Raw genomic sequence first — 16,518 nt, 5'->3', positions numbered from 1 at the left:
GATGTGAAGAATGGAGACTGAATCACCAAAGAATTTGACCAATTTGCATTAAACCAAAAGATTCAGACTCATCTTACCAAATCTTGGTATAGTTATATACACATAAGAAAAGAAAAGAGAAACAAAAGCACTGGTGAATACTGAAGAAAAGAAAAGAGAACACACCGAAAGAAAAATAACCAGAAAGAAATCAAGATTTTTTTTTTAATAAACGGTCTTCACTCTCTTTATCGATCCATAATTTGCCAATTTGGTAGATCATGCCCGGAGAATACCATGTAACCGTATGATCCGTAGCAACGATTTTTTCAAAAGAAAAAAAAAAATTCAAAATGAAGGAGATAAGGTTTATAACTGAGATGAAGATGATGAACCTGCAGTAACCAAACCCTCCCGAACAGTCACTGGCACAACATTGGTAACACGAAGGACGGCTTGTGCGCTTAGAGCCGACAGCTTTGACTGGCAGAAGATTTCCCAAGTAATTGGCTCTGCCTCTGGGATTTGCTCTTCCTCTAGCGTTGATGATGATGATGTCTCAGGTTTGATGACAGGATGAGCTTTTTCATACACGGTCTGAAGTTCAAGTAGGACGGTCCGTGCAGCCTCACGGGATTCAGGGAGCTGATCGCTAAGCTGAGACGCGGCTGCTTGAACTAACTTGTCAATCCCGTATTCTTTAATACCTTCAACGCCCTGGAATATGTATATTTTAGCGCAAGGAGTTGTTGGCATTGTTAAATAAGACGAGATGCGTTTCTGAGAGAGACACATCTGGAAAGAACAGAAGTTGAACTTGTATTACCAGTCGGGGAACACTTCGGGAAAAGCACAATGATGCTTTTGCACGGATCCGAGGATTCCTGTTCTTGAGACAAGGTTGCAGCTTTGGTAACAGCAAAGTTGGGGAAACATATTTGGTCATTGATGTTAAAGCTTTCTCTGCTGCCTCGCAGACGAACCTTTTGTCTTGGGAAGACTTGAGGAGGAGTTGAGTTAGCTGAAAGCATAGTAAATGAAACGATGTAAGAACAAGTAAAATTCAATCAACGAAACACAGAGAAAGAGTAAAAATATAGATAAAAGAGTTACCAGAGAATCCAACAGATCTGTTATATGGTTGTTATAAGCACTGAAGATGTCTGCAGATGTCATGCATGCGGTTTTACATACCGCGCTTCTTGGATTTTTCAGTGATTTCACGACGAGTGGGATCACTTTGTCTCTGTTGATATCATGACACTTGTATTTTTCAATCAACTTTAAGAGATAATAAAGTCATAGACAACAAGCGAAGAGAACAGGGCTTACAGCATATGCAGCATTGCTTCCTTGTGGAATATCGAAAGCCGACGAACATTATTAAGAGCATCACAAACTGCTACCCAATCCTTGGAGTCAAGACCAGGTAGAACCGACTGAAGTAATGAGACCAAACAAATTCATCTTGCGTTATCATAATATTTCCAATCTCCAAACAGATGGATATAACAGTTATGGATCTATGATTGTACTGATGCTAATGGGATTTAATGAAAAAGATACCTTCAGAACTTCATCAGCATCGTCAACATTATCCAGGTTCTCGGATTCAATATATTCAACTTCCACGGTAGCTTTCTCTGCCTCGGGTTTCTCTGATTCTACAACGCTAGGATCACTGGGAACCAAAGAGGCAGAGCTTGGTAATGGTCTATCTTCAGATTTTCCATTCATTTTTCCAGCACAAGGCTTGGTTAAGCTTGCTTTACATTCACTCATCTTCTCAGTTACTGGAAGACTATTCAAATCTTTTAAAGTATTACTGGCCATGCGTGAAGTTACCTGCGTCAAGACAGAAATAAATCACCATCGGAAACAAAATACAGACAGTTACAAGAATAGCATGGAAACGGTAAAGATTCAATGGAAATTACACTGCAATAAGAAAATCTATGGTCAAAACAATGAACAAATTCTGGAAATTACTTCCATAGCAGCCTAGAGGATACTGAATTATCGTAATACTTTCACACTAAGCCTGAAGTGAGACACTCAAATCCGTTTCTAACTCATCACATTTGGAAATTACGCACAGATCTCGATGATTTCAAGCTTGAATCAGCCAAGAAACTCCACCAGAAAACCCCACTGAAGATTAAGAAAATTCTTAACTGGTAAATGCCATTAATGGACCAGGAAAAGAAGTAGAAAATCTGAGTAACTCTACTAGTCAACTTCACAGACTGTTTGCTACGATCAAAGCGGACCAATTCAGCAGCAGAAATCGAGCACCGCATAGATCTACATTTCAAACTCAAATTTCGAGCAATTTAACAATAACAACAAAAACACGATCTCACTCAAGAACTCTGAGAGGATCTAAATTTGTTTCCAAACAAGTCTTCGCGGCTGGTGATATTGAATCGGATTCAAAAAAAATTCACAGAGATCAAAACCACATGGAATATACGCATATGAATACATATACCAGTTCAAATTTGCATTACGCGTTTACAGAAAAAAAAAATGGAGATAGAGAAATTTACCGGCGAATCAAGAGGTGGCAAAACGTAAACCTCTGAGTAGAAAAACTGAAGTCGGATTAGCGAAAATCTATGGACTCGAAAATCGCCGACCTCAAAAATCTAAATAAGGAAATGAAATTTGAAATGCGAGAGAAAATGGAGAGAACGAAAGAGAAAACTAAGAGAGAGAGGCTTTCTTTTGTTGGAGACGAAAATATTAACCGGCGATGCACTTTCACGAGTCGTACTCGCATGGTGTGGCTCGAGACGACCTCGTATTCGTATGGTGTGAACTGAAAACGGTATCGTATGTGAATTTAAGTGGGACCTATGTGCACGAGATTTTTTTTTTTGTCGGGTTATAGTTACCATATGCAAATTGCCTCGCGGTTGAAATTAATGTTTTTTTCTTTCTTGTTCACATTATTTCCAAGATATCCTCTGACCAAAATATATTATTTCCAATTAAAACTCTTTTCTCATTTTGGTTAATTCTATTCTATGTTTATCAAAATAAAGTTGTTTGATTTGATTTTGATATGACCCTCCAGCGCCAAAAACATCCTCATCAACTAGGGCTGGAACGGAGCCGGATATCCGGACTTTTCAAAGTATCCGGATCCGGCTCCGGCTCCAGATTTGACAGATAATCAATTTTATTATCCGAATCCGGATCCAAAAACTCCGGATATCCGGAAACCGAATATCCGGTTTGAACCGAAGATTTACGGATATCCGACCGGATATCCGGTTTCATTGATTTAAAAAAAAAACTTCAATTTTTAAAATTATAATAAGATAATATATATAATTAAAATGTATCATTATAGCAAAAATTACAAATACCAAAAATTTAAAAGCATTCAAGTAGCATTCAAATAACACAAAGTTTAAAAATTTACATAGCAAAAGAGAAAATAGTAATAGAGAAGTTAATTTATCTTCATATCCTTGTGTTATCTATTTTCATGGTCTTCTCTCACAATCTGGAATAGAAAATTATCATGCAATATAAATTTCAATCATGTGTAAAAGAGTTAAACCAAAAACAATTTTCAAACATAATTAAAACAAAAAATTAAATGCATATCCAAAAATTTCAAAATTTTCAAAATCTTAATAAACGGATAACGGATAACGGATATCCGAGTTTAAAATTTTCTATTATCCGGATCCGTATCCGAAATAACCGAATACTTAATTTCACTATCCGGATCCGGATCCGAACTACACGAATATCCGATTTTTACGGATCGGATAGGATCGGATAACGGATACCGGATAATAATTCCAGCCCTATCATCAACTGTCGACTGTCGTTTGTGAATCTTGCATAATCTTTTAGAAATGTGTTTTTTTCTCGGCAATCTTTGTTATTCGGCAATCTTTTACAAATATTTTTTTTTTATCATAAATGTCGATAACAATGACTTTAAATGTCTACATTTTCTGGATACACGGATATATGGTAGGTCTAACAGCTTTAAATCCATATCGTACTTCACTATATAAGAATTAAATTCAAATCTGGTCAGATCCGTATGATAACTAACTTGACTCATTTGTAAGATTGAGTTTTGCTCACTAGTGAAAAATAGTGCGGTTTTAAGATTAAGTTTGGTAAAAAGGGTTTATAGCAAAGTTTCAACTATAAAATTTTGATTGAAAATCCATAAATGTTTCTTTTTTGCTAAAGTAAATCCATAATTTTTATTATATGCATCATTTGATAATGGCGAAATAACTTTGCGATTACTATTATGTTAATATTGTCATGAATTTATATGTTGTTATCAAATTATACAATGACGGAAAAATCATATGCATCTACTCAACATTCTACAGATCTAATGATAAGAAACAAGCATCATCCCAGTCGTGTTAAAAAAAAAATCAGTTTGAGCATACCCTTATGTAGTAGTAAACAAAAAGAAGGCACATGTGATAATACAATGTGGGGAAGGGCGTATTTAAAAAAGGGAAAAAATAATAAGTTGGCTGTCACCATATCTAACCACTGTTTGATCAAATTACAAATTGAATGATTAGCATCACACCCGATAACCACTATATTTATATTACAGTAGTTTTAAATGATGCCCATAATATTGATTGATATAGTTGTCGAGAAAATAAATATTAGTACAAATATGGACCCACGTTCCACAACATTACATATGTTGTTGTAATGTTGTACATTTGTTAGACTACCGTCGGTGTGTGCCTAACCAGTCGTAGAGTGAATTCGGTTCATTTTCATAAACCAAACGTAATCCAATACCTAAACCAGCCCACAGTCAATTGGAGTCTTTTTGTCTTTTTGAGTTCCACCGATTTCGGGTTCGACTCAAAGATCAAATATAATATACGCATCATCATAGCTAGGCTCAACATAAATGTAATAATAATATTAACGTTACATTTCTTGTTGGTCTTTTACAATTTTTCGAAAGGACAACGGGAGATATCATATCATAGATGATTTATTTATTTAATAGTAAGCTTTGCCCTTTGCATACAAAAGACTTGAGAGTTGAAAAAGCTTATCTGTACTGAGGAGCAAGTTCACCGTCCTTGACGATGTAATTCTGGGCAGGGAAGTCTTCTCCTTTAAAGTACCTCTCCAACATGTCTTTTGTCCCAGCCGCATATCGTAGCTGATTTTTGTTTCAAACAAAAAAACAAACAAAACCAATGTATCTCAATTACAGATTTGACACGGACTATAGTTCCAAAATGTTGACGTTAGATTAAAAGCTCAAGACTATTGCAGATTAGTAGTGACCAAAACGACATGAGCATCTTTGGACTACATCATTACACATATATTTTCAAAGCGATTCTTATGTATGGTGGTCCACAAGGGAAACAAATATTACCTGAGCATCAATGGTGGTGCCGGAGATGTGAGGGGTCATTGCTTGGTTAGGCATGTAACGCCATGGATGGTCCTTAGGAGCTGGCTGTGGGTCCCACACGTCTCCGCTGTACCCTCCAATGTGTCCACTCTCGACCGCCTCCACCACCGCTTGCCTGTCCATGATGGCTCCTCTTGCGTTGTTCACTATCAAAACGCCACTCTTCATTTTCCCTATCATCTCTCTGTTGAACATTCCTCTGTTTAAAACAAGAACAAGAACAAGAACCCACTGGTCAAATCTCCGACCAAGAAAAAACTCTTTTCTGGTGTTTGTGATATTAGCGTCCTACTACCTTGTCTTCTCCGTGAGAGGAGTGTTGACAACTACGACGTCGCATTTAGGGAGCATTTCATTGAGATTCTCAACGTACTTAGCACCAATCTCTTTCTCCAGCTCTGGTTCCATCTGAAGCCTGTCATGGTACAATAAGTTACACCCGAAGGGTTTCAATCTCTGTAGCAAAAGCCTTCCGATTCTTCCAGCTCCAACGGTTCCTACTGTCTTCCCTTCTAGATCATAAGCCCTATAGGCAATGCCAGCAACGTTCCACTCTCCATTGATGACCTGATTGTACCCTGGTAAGAAGTTTCGCATGAGAATCAGGATTCTCATCAGCTCATCTTCTGCTACCGAGACAACGTTGCTTCCAGTGACTTCAGCCACAGTCAGGCCAGCAGCTGCAGCCGCCTGCAGATCGATATGATCGGAGCCAATACCAGCCGTGAGGAGAAGCTGCAGGTTCTTGGCTTTCTTGATTCTTTCAGCAGTCACATAAGCCGGGTGAAAAGGGGTGGATATTAAGACGTGAAGGTCCGGGATATGTTTCTCAAGTTCTGCCAATTTATAAAGAATAGCAGCATCAGAGGAACCATACACTATAAAACAAAAAGAATCAAAATTTTTGATAATCTTCAAATTTTAATTGTCTAGATTGGATGCGTACTCACCACAGTCTGGGCCTTCTTTGTCATCGGTGACAATGTACTGATGACCTTGTGATTCTAGCCAGTTGCGGATTCCTAAAGCATTCTCCACGCAGCCAAGGAAGTTAGGATTCTTGGAAGCGTATTCGTTGGCCTTGTAGAAGACCCCAACAATCTTTTTGCTATCACCAGAAGAAGCCTGTTCTCATAAGCCAGTTCAGAATCTAATTAACATATAGTTTATAATATACACATTTCAAAGCAGATGGATACATATATAGACAGGAAGAAAAACTCCAAGCATTTTACGTCAGCATAACCACTCAATTAAATATATAAAGCCCAAACGTTTATAAGCTCGTTAAGAGGCCCAAAATACTAGAGAGCCAGATTCAAACATCCTGTCGTTTGATAATTTCAGAAAAGGAAACCGTGTAGTCTTTGCTTCCAAAATGGAAAATTTAGCTGGCTAATCAGAACGACGGTAGTACTTTCCTAATTTTAGTTACACGTTTCAGTCATGCAGAGTCTGATCACAAACACAATGGGTTCTTCACTACTTCTTCTTCAAAACCAAAATTGTGTATCTCTCAATTTTAGTGAAAATGAAACAATAACGCGAAAGATTTAAAAAACCTCCATCACGCATACACAGAATCGGAACCATAACTCACCGTAAAAGAGGCGTATTCAATAAAAAAAAAAGAGCATAAACCAGCTAAATCACCACACAAAACTCGGAGAATACTGCAACATAAAGTACGATTGAGCTTGATTTCTACAGAAATTACTATATGACCAACTTATAAGCTAATTAACACCAGAAATCGTGAAAAACAAGGAGAGCAATCGAAGGAGAGATCGAAGAGTTCTTACATGTAACTGACGTGCGAAGTAGCCCGAAGAAGAAGAGGAAACACAGGCTCTGATCGCTGCTCTGGTGGCTCGTCGCAGCGCCATCTTCTGAGTAGATCGGCTCTCAAAGTTAAGTGGAGATTATTATCAATTTCGTTGCTTCGTCTAATTGGAGAGCATTTTATACTCGACGAAAGTTCACGGCCCGGAACCAAGTCATCCTCTTCTCCAGACCAGCTATAATGTGCCACGTGGAATATAAGAGATATCCGACGGCTCCAGAGGCATTATTGGTATTGTAATTGATTATATGTTTTGGATAAGCGTATAGCATCGCATTATTAATTAATGAATAAAAAAAATTTTTGTTTATAAATTTAAGATTCGAAACTGTAAAGCTCAATATAGGCCCACATATAGGCCCGATGATGATGTTTGATTGTTTTTTCACAAACGACGTCGTAGTAAGTCGCCGTTAAGATTCTCGTCGGCGAGCTTCAAAACTCTTTTCTCAGTTGGTCGTGTTTAAGGGAAACGATGCGTCGTCACAAGCGGACGCCATGAGAGCTTGCAGGAGTCTCTGGAGAACTTTGCAGATTTAGATGAACTCCGATCCTTCTGCTGATGATGATAAGGATTTGGAATAGCTATACGGGAAAATACAGATTCTTTCGCTCGAATTGCCGCTCTTTCTCGACAATCAAACGACCCCAAATCCCGGGAAGCGAAGAGACTAGCGTCTTGATCTCAGAACGCAGATTCGATACAGATTTAGCTCCCAACAAGACTCGGGTTTACGTCTCTCTCTTTCACACTCTCTTTCGGCTTTATGTAAGCTGCGGGAGGCTCTACGGAGCAGCAAGGACGCTCTCTGCGATGTGCACCTTCGGTGTTGTTCCGGATTTGCGTCTCTGGAATAGTTTAATTCACCATTTCAACGTCCATTGTTTGGTACCTCACCAGGTATCGTTGATTTACAGCAAGATGATAGCTTGTGGGGTTGCTCCCGATGTTTTTGCTCTCAATGTGTTGATTCATTCTTTGTGCAGAGTGGGTCAACTGAGATTCTCAGTTAGTTTACTTAGGAATAGAGTAATCAGCGTTGATACCGTTACTTATAACACTGTGATTTGGGGTTTATGCGAACATGGTTTGGCCGACGAGGCTTATCGGTTTCTCTCTGAAATGGTGAAGAAAGGTATATTGCCTGATACGGTCAGCTACAATACTCTGATTAATGGGTTTTGTAAAGTTGGAAACTTTGCGAGAGCCAAGGCATTAGTGGACGAAATTGCGGAACTAGACCTCATCACTCACACTATACTCATAAGCTCTTACTTTAGTCTCCACGCCATCGAAGAAGCCTACAAGGGTATGGTTATGAGCGGGTTTGATCCGGATGTTGTTACTTTTAGTTCGATTATTAACCGATTGTGCAAAGACGGAAAAGTGATGGAAGCGGGATTGCTACTGAGAGAAATGGAGGAGATGGGTGTATATCCGAACCATGTAACTTATACTACTCTTGTTGATTCGTTGTTTAAAGCAGAAAGTTACCGAGATGCTTTGGCACTTTACAGCCAAATGGTTGTGCGTGGGATTCCGGTAGATTTAGTTGTATATACTGTTTTGATGGATGGTCTGTTTAAGGCCGGAGAACGTAGGGAGGCTGAGAAAACATTTAAGATGCTTTTGGAAGATAACCAAGTTCCAAATGCGGTTACCTATACGGCTTTGGTAGATGGCTTGTGCAAAGCGGGGAATTTAAGCAGTGCAGAATTTATCATAAGGCAGATGCTAGAGAAAAGTGTTCTTCCGAATGTTGTCACCTACTCTAGTATGATCAATGGCTATGTAAAGAAAGGGATGCTAGAAGAAGCTATTAGTCTTATGAGAAAAATGGAGGACCAGAACGTTGTGCCGAATAGTTTTACTTATGGTACAGTAATTGATGGCTTGTTTAAGGCAGGGGAACAAGAAGTAGCTTTCCAAATGAGTAAGGAAATGAGGCTCACTGGGTTGGAGGAGAATAACTACATACTTGATGCTCTGGTGAATCATTTGAAGAGAACTTGTAAGATTGAGGAACTTAAGGGATTAGTCAGTGACATGGTATCCAAAGGAGTGACACTGGATCGTATTAACTACACATCTTTAATTGATGTGTTCTTCAAAGGAGGAGACGAAGAAGCTGCTCTTGCTTGGGCTGAAGAAATGCAAGAGAAAGGGATGCCATGGGATGTTGTTTCTTACAATGTCTTAATTAACGGGCTGTTAAAGTTTGGCAAAGTCGGAGCAGACTGGGCCTACAAAGGAATGAGAGAGAAGGGCATAGAACCAGATATTGCTACATTTAACATAATGATGAATGCACAACGAAAGCAAGGGAATCTCGAAGGTATCCTTGAGCTGTGGGATAAGATGAAGAGTTGTGGAATAAAACCGAGTCTGATGAGTTGCAACATTGTGCTTGAAATGCTATATGAAAGCGGTAAGATGGAGGGAGCAATTGACGTATTGAATCAAATGATGTTTATGGAGATCCATCCTAACTTAAAGACATACCAAATTTTTCTCGACGCATCTTCAAAGCATAAAAGAGCTGATGCTATCTTCGAAACGCACGAGAAACTCCTGGGTTATGGAATCAAACTCAGTAGGCAAGTGTACAATACTCTTATTGCGACTCTGTGCAAACTAGGTATGACGAAAAAGGCAGTTATGGTTATGGAGGATATGAAAGAGAGAGGCTTTATTCCTGATACTGTGACGTTCAATGCCCTTATGCACGGATATTTTGTGGGCAGTCATGTAAGAAAAGCTCTTTCGACATATTCTATGATGTTGGACGCAGGAATATCCCCAAATGTTGCAACCTACAATACTATCATAAGAGGTCTCTGTGATGCAGGGCTGTTAGAAGAAGTAGAGAAATGGCTGAATGAGATGAAGAGTAGAGGTATGCGCCTTGACGATTTTACGTACAATGCGTTAATTTGTGGTCAAGCTAAGATGGGGAATAAGAAAGAAAGTATGACGATATACTGTGAGATGATCGCGGATGGGTTGGTACCTAAAACTGGCACTTATAATGTGCTTATTAGTGAATTTGCTCAAGTTGGGAAGATGCTTCAGGCAAGAGAGCTAATGAAGGAGATGCGTAAGAGAGGAGTGAGCCCCAACACTTCGACTTATTGTACAATGATATCTGGTTTGTGTAAACTTTGCACCCATCCAGAAGTTGAGTGGAATAGAAAAGCAATGTACTTGGCAGAGGCAAAAGAGTTGTTGAAAGAGATGGTCGAAGAAAAGGGATATATTCCGTGTAATCAAACTATTTACTGGATAAGTGCAGCTTTTTCTAAACCTGGAATGAAGGTTGATGCTGAAAGATTCTTAAAGGAGTGTTACAAGAAAAAGAATGCTCGTTCTTCACATTCGTGAACCGGCTAATTCTGTTTTATCCTTGTAATCATAGTGTCGCTCCAAGATTGGTTTTAAGTGAATAAAACAATCATTTTAATTGAAGGAAGAGAGAGATCTTTTAAATAGGCATGTATTTTAGTAAAAAAGCTTCGCTGTGAAATTTATAAAATGAGTTTGATCTATATAAAGAATTTTTTTTATTTTTTTATTAAATTGTAAAAAATGAGTTAATATGTATATGAAATTATTTTATAAGCGGATAAAGCAAATAAACTGTTTATTTAACCGGTTGACATTAAACTAATATATTATTGAATCTAATACACAAAATATTATAATATTATAATTATCAAATCTAATTTGCATTGCTTAATAATTGAGTTTTATAATCTGTTCACAAACTATTAAAAATCAGTTTTATCTTCTTTAACTATGTATATAAATAAATATAATATTCGTTAAATTTAAATTTAATATAAAATTAATTAAAATACAATAAACTATATGTAGTTTTAAAAAACAAATTATAATATTTTGTAAATTAAATATACCACTTTTTAAAAAATTAATATTTTGAATTGCGAAATTTTTTTGTGGATATTAAAAAATTAGAATCATAATCCGTTCATATCAAACTAACACATTTACTTAACATGTTTGTACTAGATTAAAATATAAAACTAATTATGATATGCACCGTTTAATAACTCTCACTTCATTACAAATTTTTTAAAATTAAAAATCAATTTTCTCATATCAAATTTTTGGTAAAAATAACTAAAAAAAAATATTTTTGTATATAATTAAGTAAATATAACAATTTATAAATTATAGTAAAAAGTATTCACCATTTTTTATATCATAATTTTTAGTCTTTATTTTTATATTATTTAATTGAAATTTTTTTATTTTCTCGTTTTGAAATTAAATATATTTTATGATACCATTTGAAACAAAAAAATATATAAAATTATCATATATTTGAATACAGAAATTAAATAATAAATATATTCTATTAAATGAGAAATAAAGACTTTTCATATTTCTTTTATTAGATTTAAAAGATAACTATACGTTTTACTGTTTTAATTATTCTTTGTTAGTTGTAATAATATATTATGTAATATTTTATAAAATAAAAGTTATTTTTTAAAATATCTATTTTAATAATAATATAGAGATTGTGAAACTTTTTCGTTGTCATTTTATGTCCTCTACTACACTTAAAACCACAAGCAGTTGGTTATTCCAAACTCTAAACGGCACAAATCAGCGTCTCAGCGAGGAGGGCATCGGAATCTTACCTGGATCGCGATTGGGGTTTTGGGTTTAGGAGGGATATACTTTTAGGGTGAGTTATCAAAGGAGACAACAAGAGAGGGGCTTATTTTGAAATTTAAAAGTAGAAGGGTTTAAAACGCAAAATAAAAACAACTCAGGGATTATATTGTTATTTCGCCAAACACTATAACGATACATAAAGAGCTCTGTTCGAATCTTTATAATAACCGAGAGCTCTCTCGTAGCGGAAGAAGAAAGAGGAAAAGAAACGTTCATTCGAGAGGAAGCTTTCAGGTGTCGTTGAGGGGAAGCTTTCAGGTGTCGTTGAGGGGAAGCTTTCAGGTGTCGTTGAGGGGATTCTAGGGTTAGCGCAGCAAAATCTGCTCCCGTCGTCTCTGTTCGCTAATTAAACAAGTCCACTTTGGTATCTCTTCTCTTTGATCTTGAACAGTAAGCTTTCTTGAACCATCTTGATTCCGACTCTCCATATACTAGAATTTCAGTTAGTATCTTCGTTTTCACTTTTCGCTCCTTCTTGATTGAATGTCGCAGAGTTAGAGTTTCTTGTAGTTAGAGGAGTTTGAGTACGACTTGATCGAATTCGTGTACTGTTCTTATAATCAGTCATGAAATTAAGTACTTTTGGCTGTTTCTCAGGATGGGAGACGGTCTTTGTTAGATCTTTGTCTTTGTTAGATTGTTTTCTCTGTTAGATCTTTGTTATATGTTCCCACAAATCTGTAGAGAACATGGAAACTAGCCTTAAGTTTGTTAATCGCGCACAGAGATAGCTAGCTTCGAGGGAATATTTATAATATCGTTTCCAAATATGAACCCAAGTAGAGATTATTTAGCTAGCGAAGCTCTGTAGCTGTTTCCTTTCTGATCAGGATGGGAGATGAAACTGAGAATTTATTTTGTAGTTTCAGCTTTTGGTGGTGTAGAATTTTCTGTACTGTGAACTTCGGTACATTCTTGATTACCTTAAAACCTGTAATTGTATAAGGTGTGAAATATGGGAATACATGAGATTAAAAGTGAAAATGTCTATTTTTCCTTTTTGATACACGCTCTAATGATTTCTCCGTATCTATGCAAACAGTTCTGTACATAAGACTCTGTTAAATTGATTAACAACTTTCAGGTGAAATGGCTGAGCCGCAACCCCAGAACCCAAACCTTCTTATGAGATGGGGCAACGACATGGTTATACTACTGAAACCCGTCTTCTGCTCTGGGCTCGCGACTTTTGGGATATCAAGTATCTGCTGTTCAACCAAGTTTAGACGTCTTCGAGTGCCGATGCAAGTGTCTCTCATGTTCGGAATGATTATGTACAGCTCAGCGACCGCTATTTATTGCTTCTCTACATGGCACATGCCACCCCGTGTGTTGAATGCCAACCGGCCCAATGGAGCACTACAAGCTGTACAGCAATTCCTAATACTCATATTCCTATCTTCGGTTTGCAGTATTACGCTCTATGAACACGACTACCTAATGGCCTTGGGTGTGGCAACCATGATTCTGCAAGGAGAGTTCTTCTTGCGTCTACTGGGGTGTAGAATCAGTAGGCGAGCTATTTGTAGTGGGTTACTCGCAGTGGCAGGAATGGGTTTCACGAGGTCCATACCCTGGCTGGTACAATCGTGAGCAGTGTTGCTTTCATACTGGCCATTAGCATTCTGTGTATTGGTTAAAGGGACTCTCTCTGTATTGTTTGGTTTAAGAGAAATAAGAAGAAGAATTCAGAAAAACGAGATTTTCATTTCTCTGTTTCTAAACGATTGATAACAAAACAATAACATTTTTTAATCTCCAAATAGATAGATATAACAGTTATGGACCTATATGGGTTGTACTGATGCTAAATGGGATTGAAAGTAATGTAAACAGGTGCACAGACGACATACAAAAATAAAAAATACATTCAGAACGTCATATGCATCGTCAATTATAATCCAAGTTGTCGGAGTCAACTTCCACGGTAGCATTCTGTACCTCGGGTTTCTCAGTTTCTACAACGCTAAGATCACTGGGAACCAAAGAGGCAGCCTTTGGTAATGGTCTATCTTCAGAATTGCCATTCATTTGATCTCAAGTACAGGCTTGGTTTAGCTTTTCTTTACATTCACTCATCTTCTCAGTTACCTGCGTGAAGATAGAAATAAATCCCCATCGGAAAAAAGATACGAACTTGTAAGAAAAGCAAGGAACGGTAGCCCTAGTTATTCAACGCAAGATTAAATGCAATTACACTGAGAAAATTCTATGATAAAAACAATGAACACTTTCCGCCGAGTTTTTTTTTGGATCCTTCTCCTCAGATTTGAACTGCGACTGATGATCGGTGATTGTCGATCTGCGGCGGAAATTGCGCCGCGAGTCGAGGGATGCTTCGTGGTGGTCGGTAATTCGATCTAAGCGGCTGAGGCGGTGGGTCCTCCTTCCCACCCTTTCGGATGGAAGATCTCTGCTTGAGGTTAATGGTGATTGGAGTTCGTTTATTGAGTCTGTAGCGGTGTCGAGGTCTAGATTCGAAATCTTACCGTCGGCGAAATCTTCCTGGAGCGGGTTCAGGTAACCGCTGAGTCCGATTTCGCCACAGGAGTCGGTTCTCCAGTTTGTCATGAACGGAATCGGCATAAACGCCGGTTGTTCGAGTAGCAGAGCTCCGGGAAGGTCCCTTGTACACTTTTAGATCTTCGTCGGATTAGTGCTCGGTTCGCATTTATCGATTACCGGTTTTTACTCTTTTTTTTATTTTAGTCAACCGTAACCAATAACCAATGCGCGGTTTGGAGAAAATCAATATAATAATATTACTTTTGGAAAAAATATTACATAACGTTTAATATACATTGATGATTACGGAGATACAGAACCGTGATATTAAACTAGAACATGTAAATGGTGGATGAAAATTGCAAAAAAAAAATTTATGTGTGCAACAATATAAGTATTATGGTAGAAGATTCTAGATTTTAACTTCTTTTTTTCTGTCGAGATTCTAGTTTTTAACTTTTGTAGAAAAATGGCAAACCTATGGAGAATCTAGTTCCCTAAAAAGTAAAAACTAAGGAATCAATATTTACCAAAAAATATATTAAAATTTGTTTATTTGAAAACCAAAATCTATTTTTTATTTTATTTTAAAACAATCCAAGCCTTTTTCTTCGGAATGGGAAACCGCATAGAAAACCTTCCTATATTCCCGAATCTATGAGGAATAGGCAAGGTCCTATCTATATATATATATATATATATGGAGAGCTGATCAAACAAAGAAACGACTAAAAAAAAAAAAAAACTTAGAGAAGCAGATAACATCGATATCATATCATGAAAGCTGATGAAACAATGATAATCAAAGGAGTGAATTGTCGGAAAACGCGGAGGATATGCTACGGAATGGCCATACCGTCGTCTCTGGGTGGTTTAACGGCAACGCTCGTTCAACTCTGGTTCTTGCCTGATGGGGAAGACAAGTTTATGGTCGGATTCTTCGCACCATTGTTCTTGATTTTAAGTCTTTTGGTCGTGAGGTCGTTATGCGTTCCAGTTCCGAAAATTACGCACGAGACTCGCCGAATGGGAGAAGAAAACTGGTGGGCAATCACCATCTCGTCTATGTTCGGTATGTTCTTTCAGTCGGACATGATCCATTCGGTACAAACTAGTATTTACTTCTTTGGGGTAATCATGGGAATCTTGGCGGTCAATCAACTCGATCGGCCGGCTCCAGATATCTCTATCCATCGGGTTCTCTTCACTGTTGCCTTGTCTTGTTTGAGTGGCTTTTTAGGTTACCATTCTTGTCTCGCTATCTTCGTCGCCTTGGGATGTCTCACTATACTTGTTCACTACTTATTTCCTCCCTCTGACGACTTTATTCCTTCTCCTTCGAATTCTCGTCGTCGTGATCTCCATGTGTAGTGAGGGACCTCTGATTTTCACTAAGTTAGACCTTGAGCTTTTTGATTTTTTTAGTTTTTTTTTTCTTGTTTTGGTGTACTTTCTACTAATTGATTTGATTGATTTATAATTTGGTATTGTTCATAAATCGTACCATTATCACCACCATTAAACTACTTCATATCGAACTAAATAAAAAAACTTGTTCTCCCTCTCTCGATCCACAAGCTTCTTTTGGTTCGACCTCAGATGAAAGAGCTCAACGAGTTGAAAACATTTTAGCTCCAGATTTGGAGCACTCAGATTTGGAGCACTCAGATTTATGGGCTCTTCCTGATTTTCTTACCGTAAGAAAAGAATTTTCTTATATATATATTTAGAAAATATCTTTGAGAAGCTTGAATGATTCAAGACTCGGTGATGAAGGTATATCTTTGTGGCGTTGTGCCGTGCTTATAGCGTATTGAATTTGATGCGTTTAGCCTTAGACCCCCATATAATGACATGTTTTGGGGCCTCCAATTTTCATAATTCATTCTTATAGTATAATGGCCAAAATATAGTTGAGTAAAGTCTCTTCTTCACTTGAATTCAAACCAGGTTATTGTTGAAAATAAGTATTTTCTAATCAGCTTTACTGTTGTATATACAAAGGATTCAATTTTATCTCCCAAACCACTTAGACTCTTT

At 37.4% G+C, this 16,518-nt stretch overlaps 3 protein-coding genes across 4 annotated transcripts; 1 reads left to right on the top strand and 2 right to left on the bottom strand.

Moving 5' to 3' along the window:
* Window positions 1–30: 30 nt before the first annotated feature.
* Window positions 31–2,772, bottom strand: LOC18019511. Its single transcript, XM_006399933.2, has 6 exons — window positions 2,529–2,772; window positions 1,546–1,824; window positions 1,312–1,418; window positions 1,093–1,225; window positions 806–1,000; window positions 31–696 (listed from the first exon to the last, which is right to left on the bottom strand). The coding sequence occupies exons 2-6, from the start codon at window positions 1,810–1,812 to the stop codon at window positions 349–351; spliced, it is 1,050 nt and encodes a 349-aa protein (XP_006399996.1). The 5' UTR covers window positions 1,813–1,824; window positions 2,529–2,772; the 3' UTR covers window positions 31–348.
* A 2,113-nt stretch (window positions 2,773–4,885) lies between these two features.
* LOC18019510 (formate dehydrogenase, chloroplastic/mitochondrial) lies at window positions 4,886–7,474 on the bottom strand. The gene is made up of 5 exons (XM_006399932.2): window positions 7,228–7,474; window positions 6,376–6,550; window positions 5,721–6,261; window positions 5,387–5,624; window positions 4,886–5,164 (listed from the first exon to the last, which is right to left on the bottom strand). The coding sequence occupies exons 1-5, from the start codon at window positions 7,309–7,311 to the stop codon at window positions 5,051–5,053; spliced, it is 1,152 nt and encodes a 383-aa protein (XP_006399995.1). The 5' UTR covers window positions 7,312–7,474; the 3' UTR covers window positions 4,886–5,050.
* Window positions 7,475–7,774: 300 nt separating this feature from the next.
* LOC18019509 (pentatricopeptide repeat-containing protein At5g14770, mitochondrial) lies at window positions 7,775–10,731 on the top strand. Of its 2 annotated transcripts, XM_024155657.1 has the most exons (2): window positions 8,031–8,169; window positions 8,256–10,731. In XM_024155657.1, the coding sequence occupies exon 2, from the start codon at window positions 8,392–8,394 to the stop codon at window positions 10,648–10,650; it is 2,259 nt and encodes a 752-aa protein (XP_024011425.1). In that variant the 5' UTR covers window positions 8,031–8,169; window positions 8,256–8,391; the 3' UTR covers window positions 10,651–10,731. The 2 variants fall into 2 exon arrangements, with proteins under 2 accessions (XP_006399994.2, XP_024011425.1); XM_006399931.2 differs by having other exon boundaries at window positions 7,775–10,731.
* Window positions 10,732–16,518: the final 5,787 nt, after the last annotated feature.

The sequence above is a fragment of the Eutrema salsugineum genome, unplaced genomic scaffold, assembly GCF_000478725.1.
Source record: "Eutrema salsugineum unplaced genomic scaffold, Eutsalg1_0 scaffold_2, whole genome shotgun sequence".
In the NCBI taxonomy this organism is placed as follows: domain Eukaryota; kingdom Viridiplantae; phylum Streptophyta; class Magnoliopsida; order Brassicales; family Brassicaceae; genus Eutrema; species Eutrema salsugineum.
The sequence above is the reverse complement of the archived record's forward strand: the minus strand, read 5'-3'. Positions and strand labels throughout refer to the sequence as shown.

Coding starts and splice junctions, on each gene's coding strand:
- LOC18019511 (XM_006399933.2), bottom strand. CDS start 1,812: ATGGCCAGTAATACTTTAAAAGATTTGAATAGTCTTCCAGTAACTGAG. Junction 1,419..1,545: donor ATGCTGATGAAGTTCTGAAG/GTATCTTTTTCA, acceptor TCATTACTTCAG/TCGGTTCTACCTGGTCTTGA. Junction 697..805: donor CCCGAAGTGTTCCCCGACTG/GTAATACAAGTT, acceptor TACATATTCCAG/GGCGTTGAAGGTATTAAAGA.
- LOC18019510 (XM_006399932.2), bottom strand. CDS start 7,311: ATGGCGCTGCGACGAGCCACCAGAGCAGCGATCAGAGCCTGTGTTTCC. Junction 5,625..5,720: donor CCTCTCACGGAGAAGACAAG/GTAGTAGGACGC, acceptor TGTTTTAAACAG/AGGAATGTTCAACAGAGAGA. Junction 5,165..5,386: donor GCACCACCATTGATGCTCAG/GTAATATTTGTT, acceptor AACAAAAATCAG/CTACGATATGCGGCTGGGAC.
- LOC18019509 (XM_006399931.2), top strand. CDS start 7,831: ATGATGATAAGGATTTGGAATAGCTATACGGGAAAATACAGATTCTTT.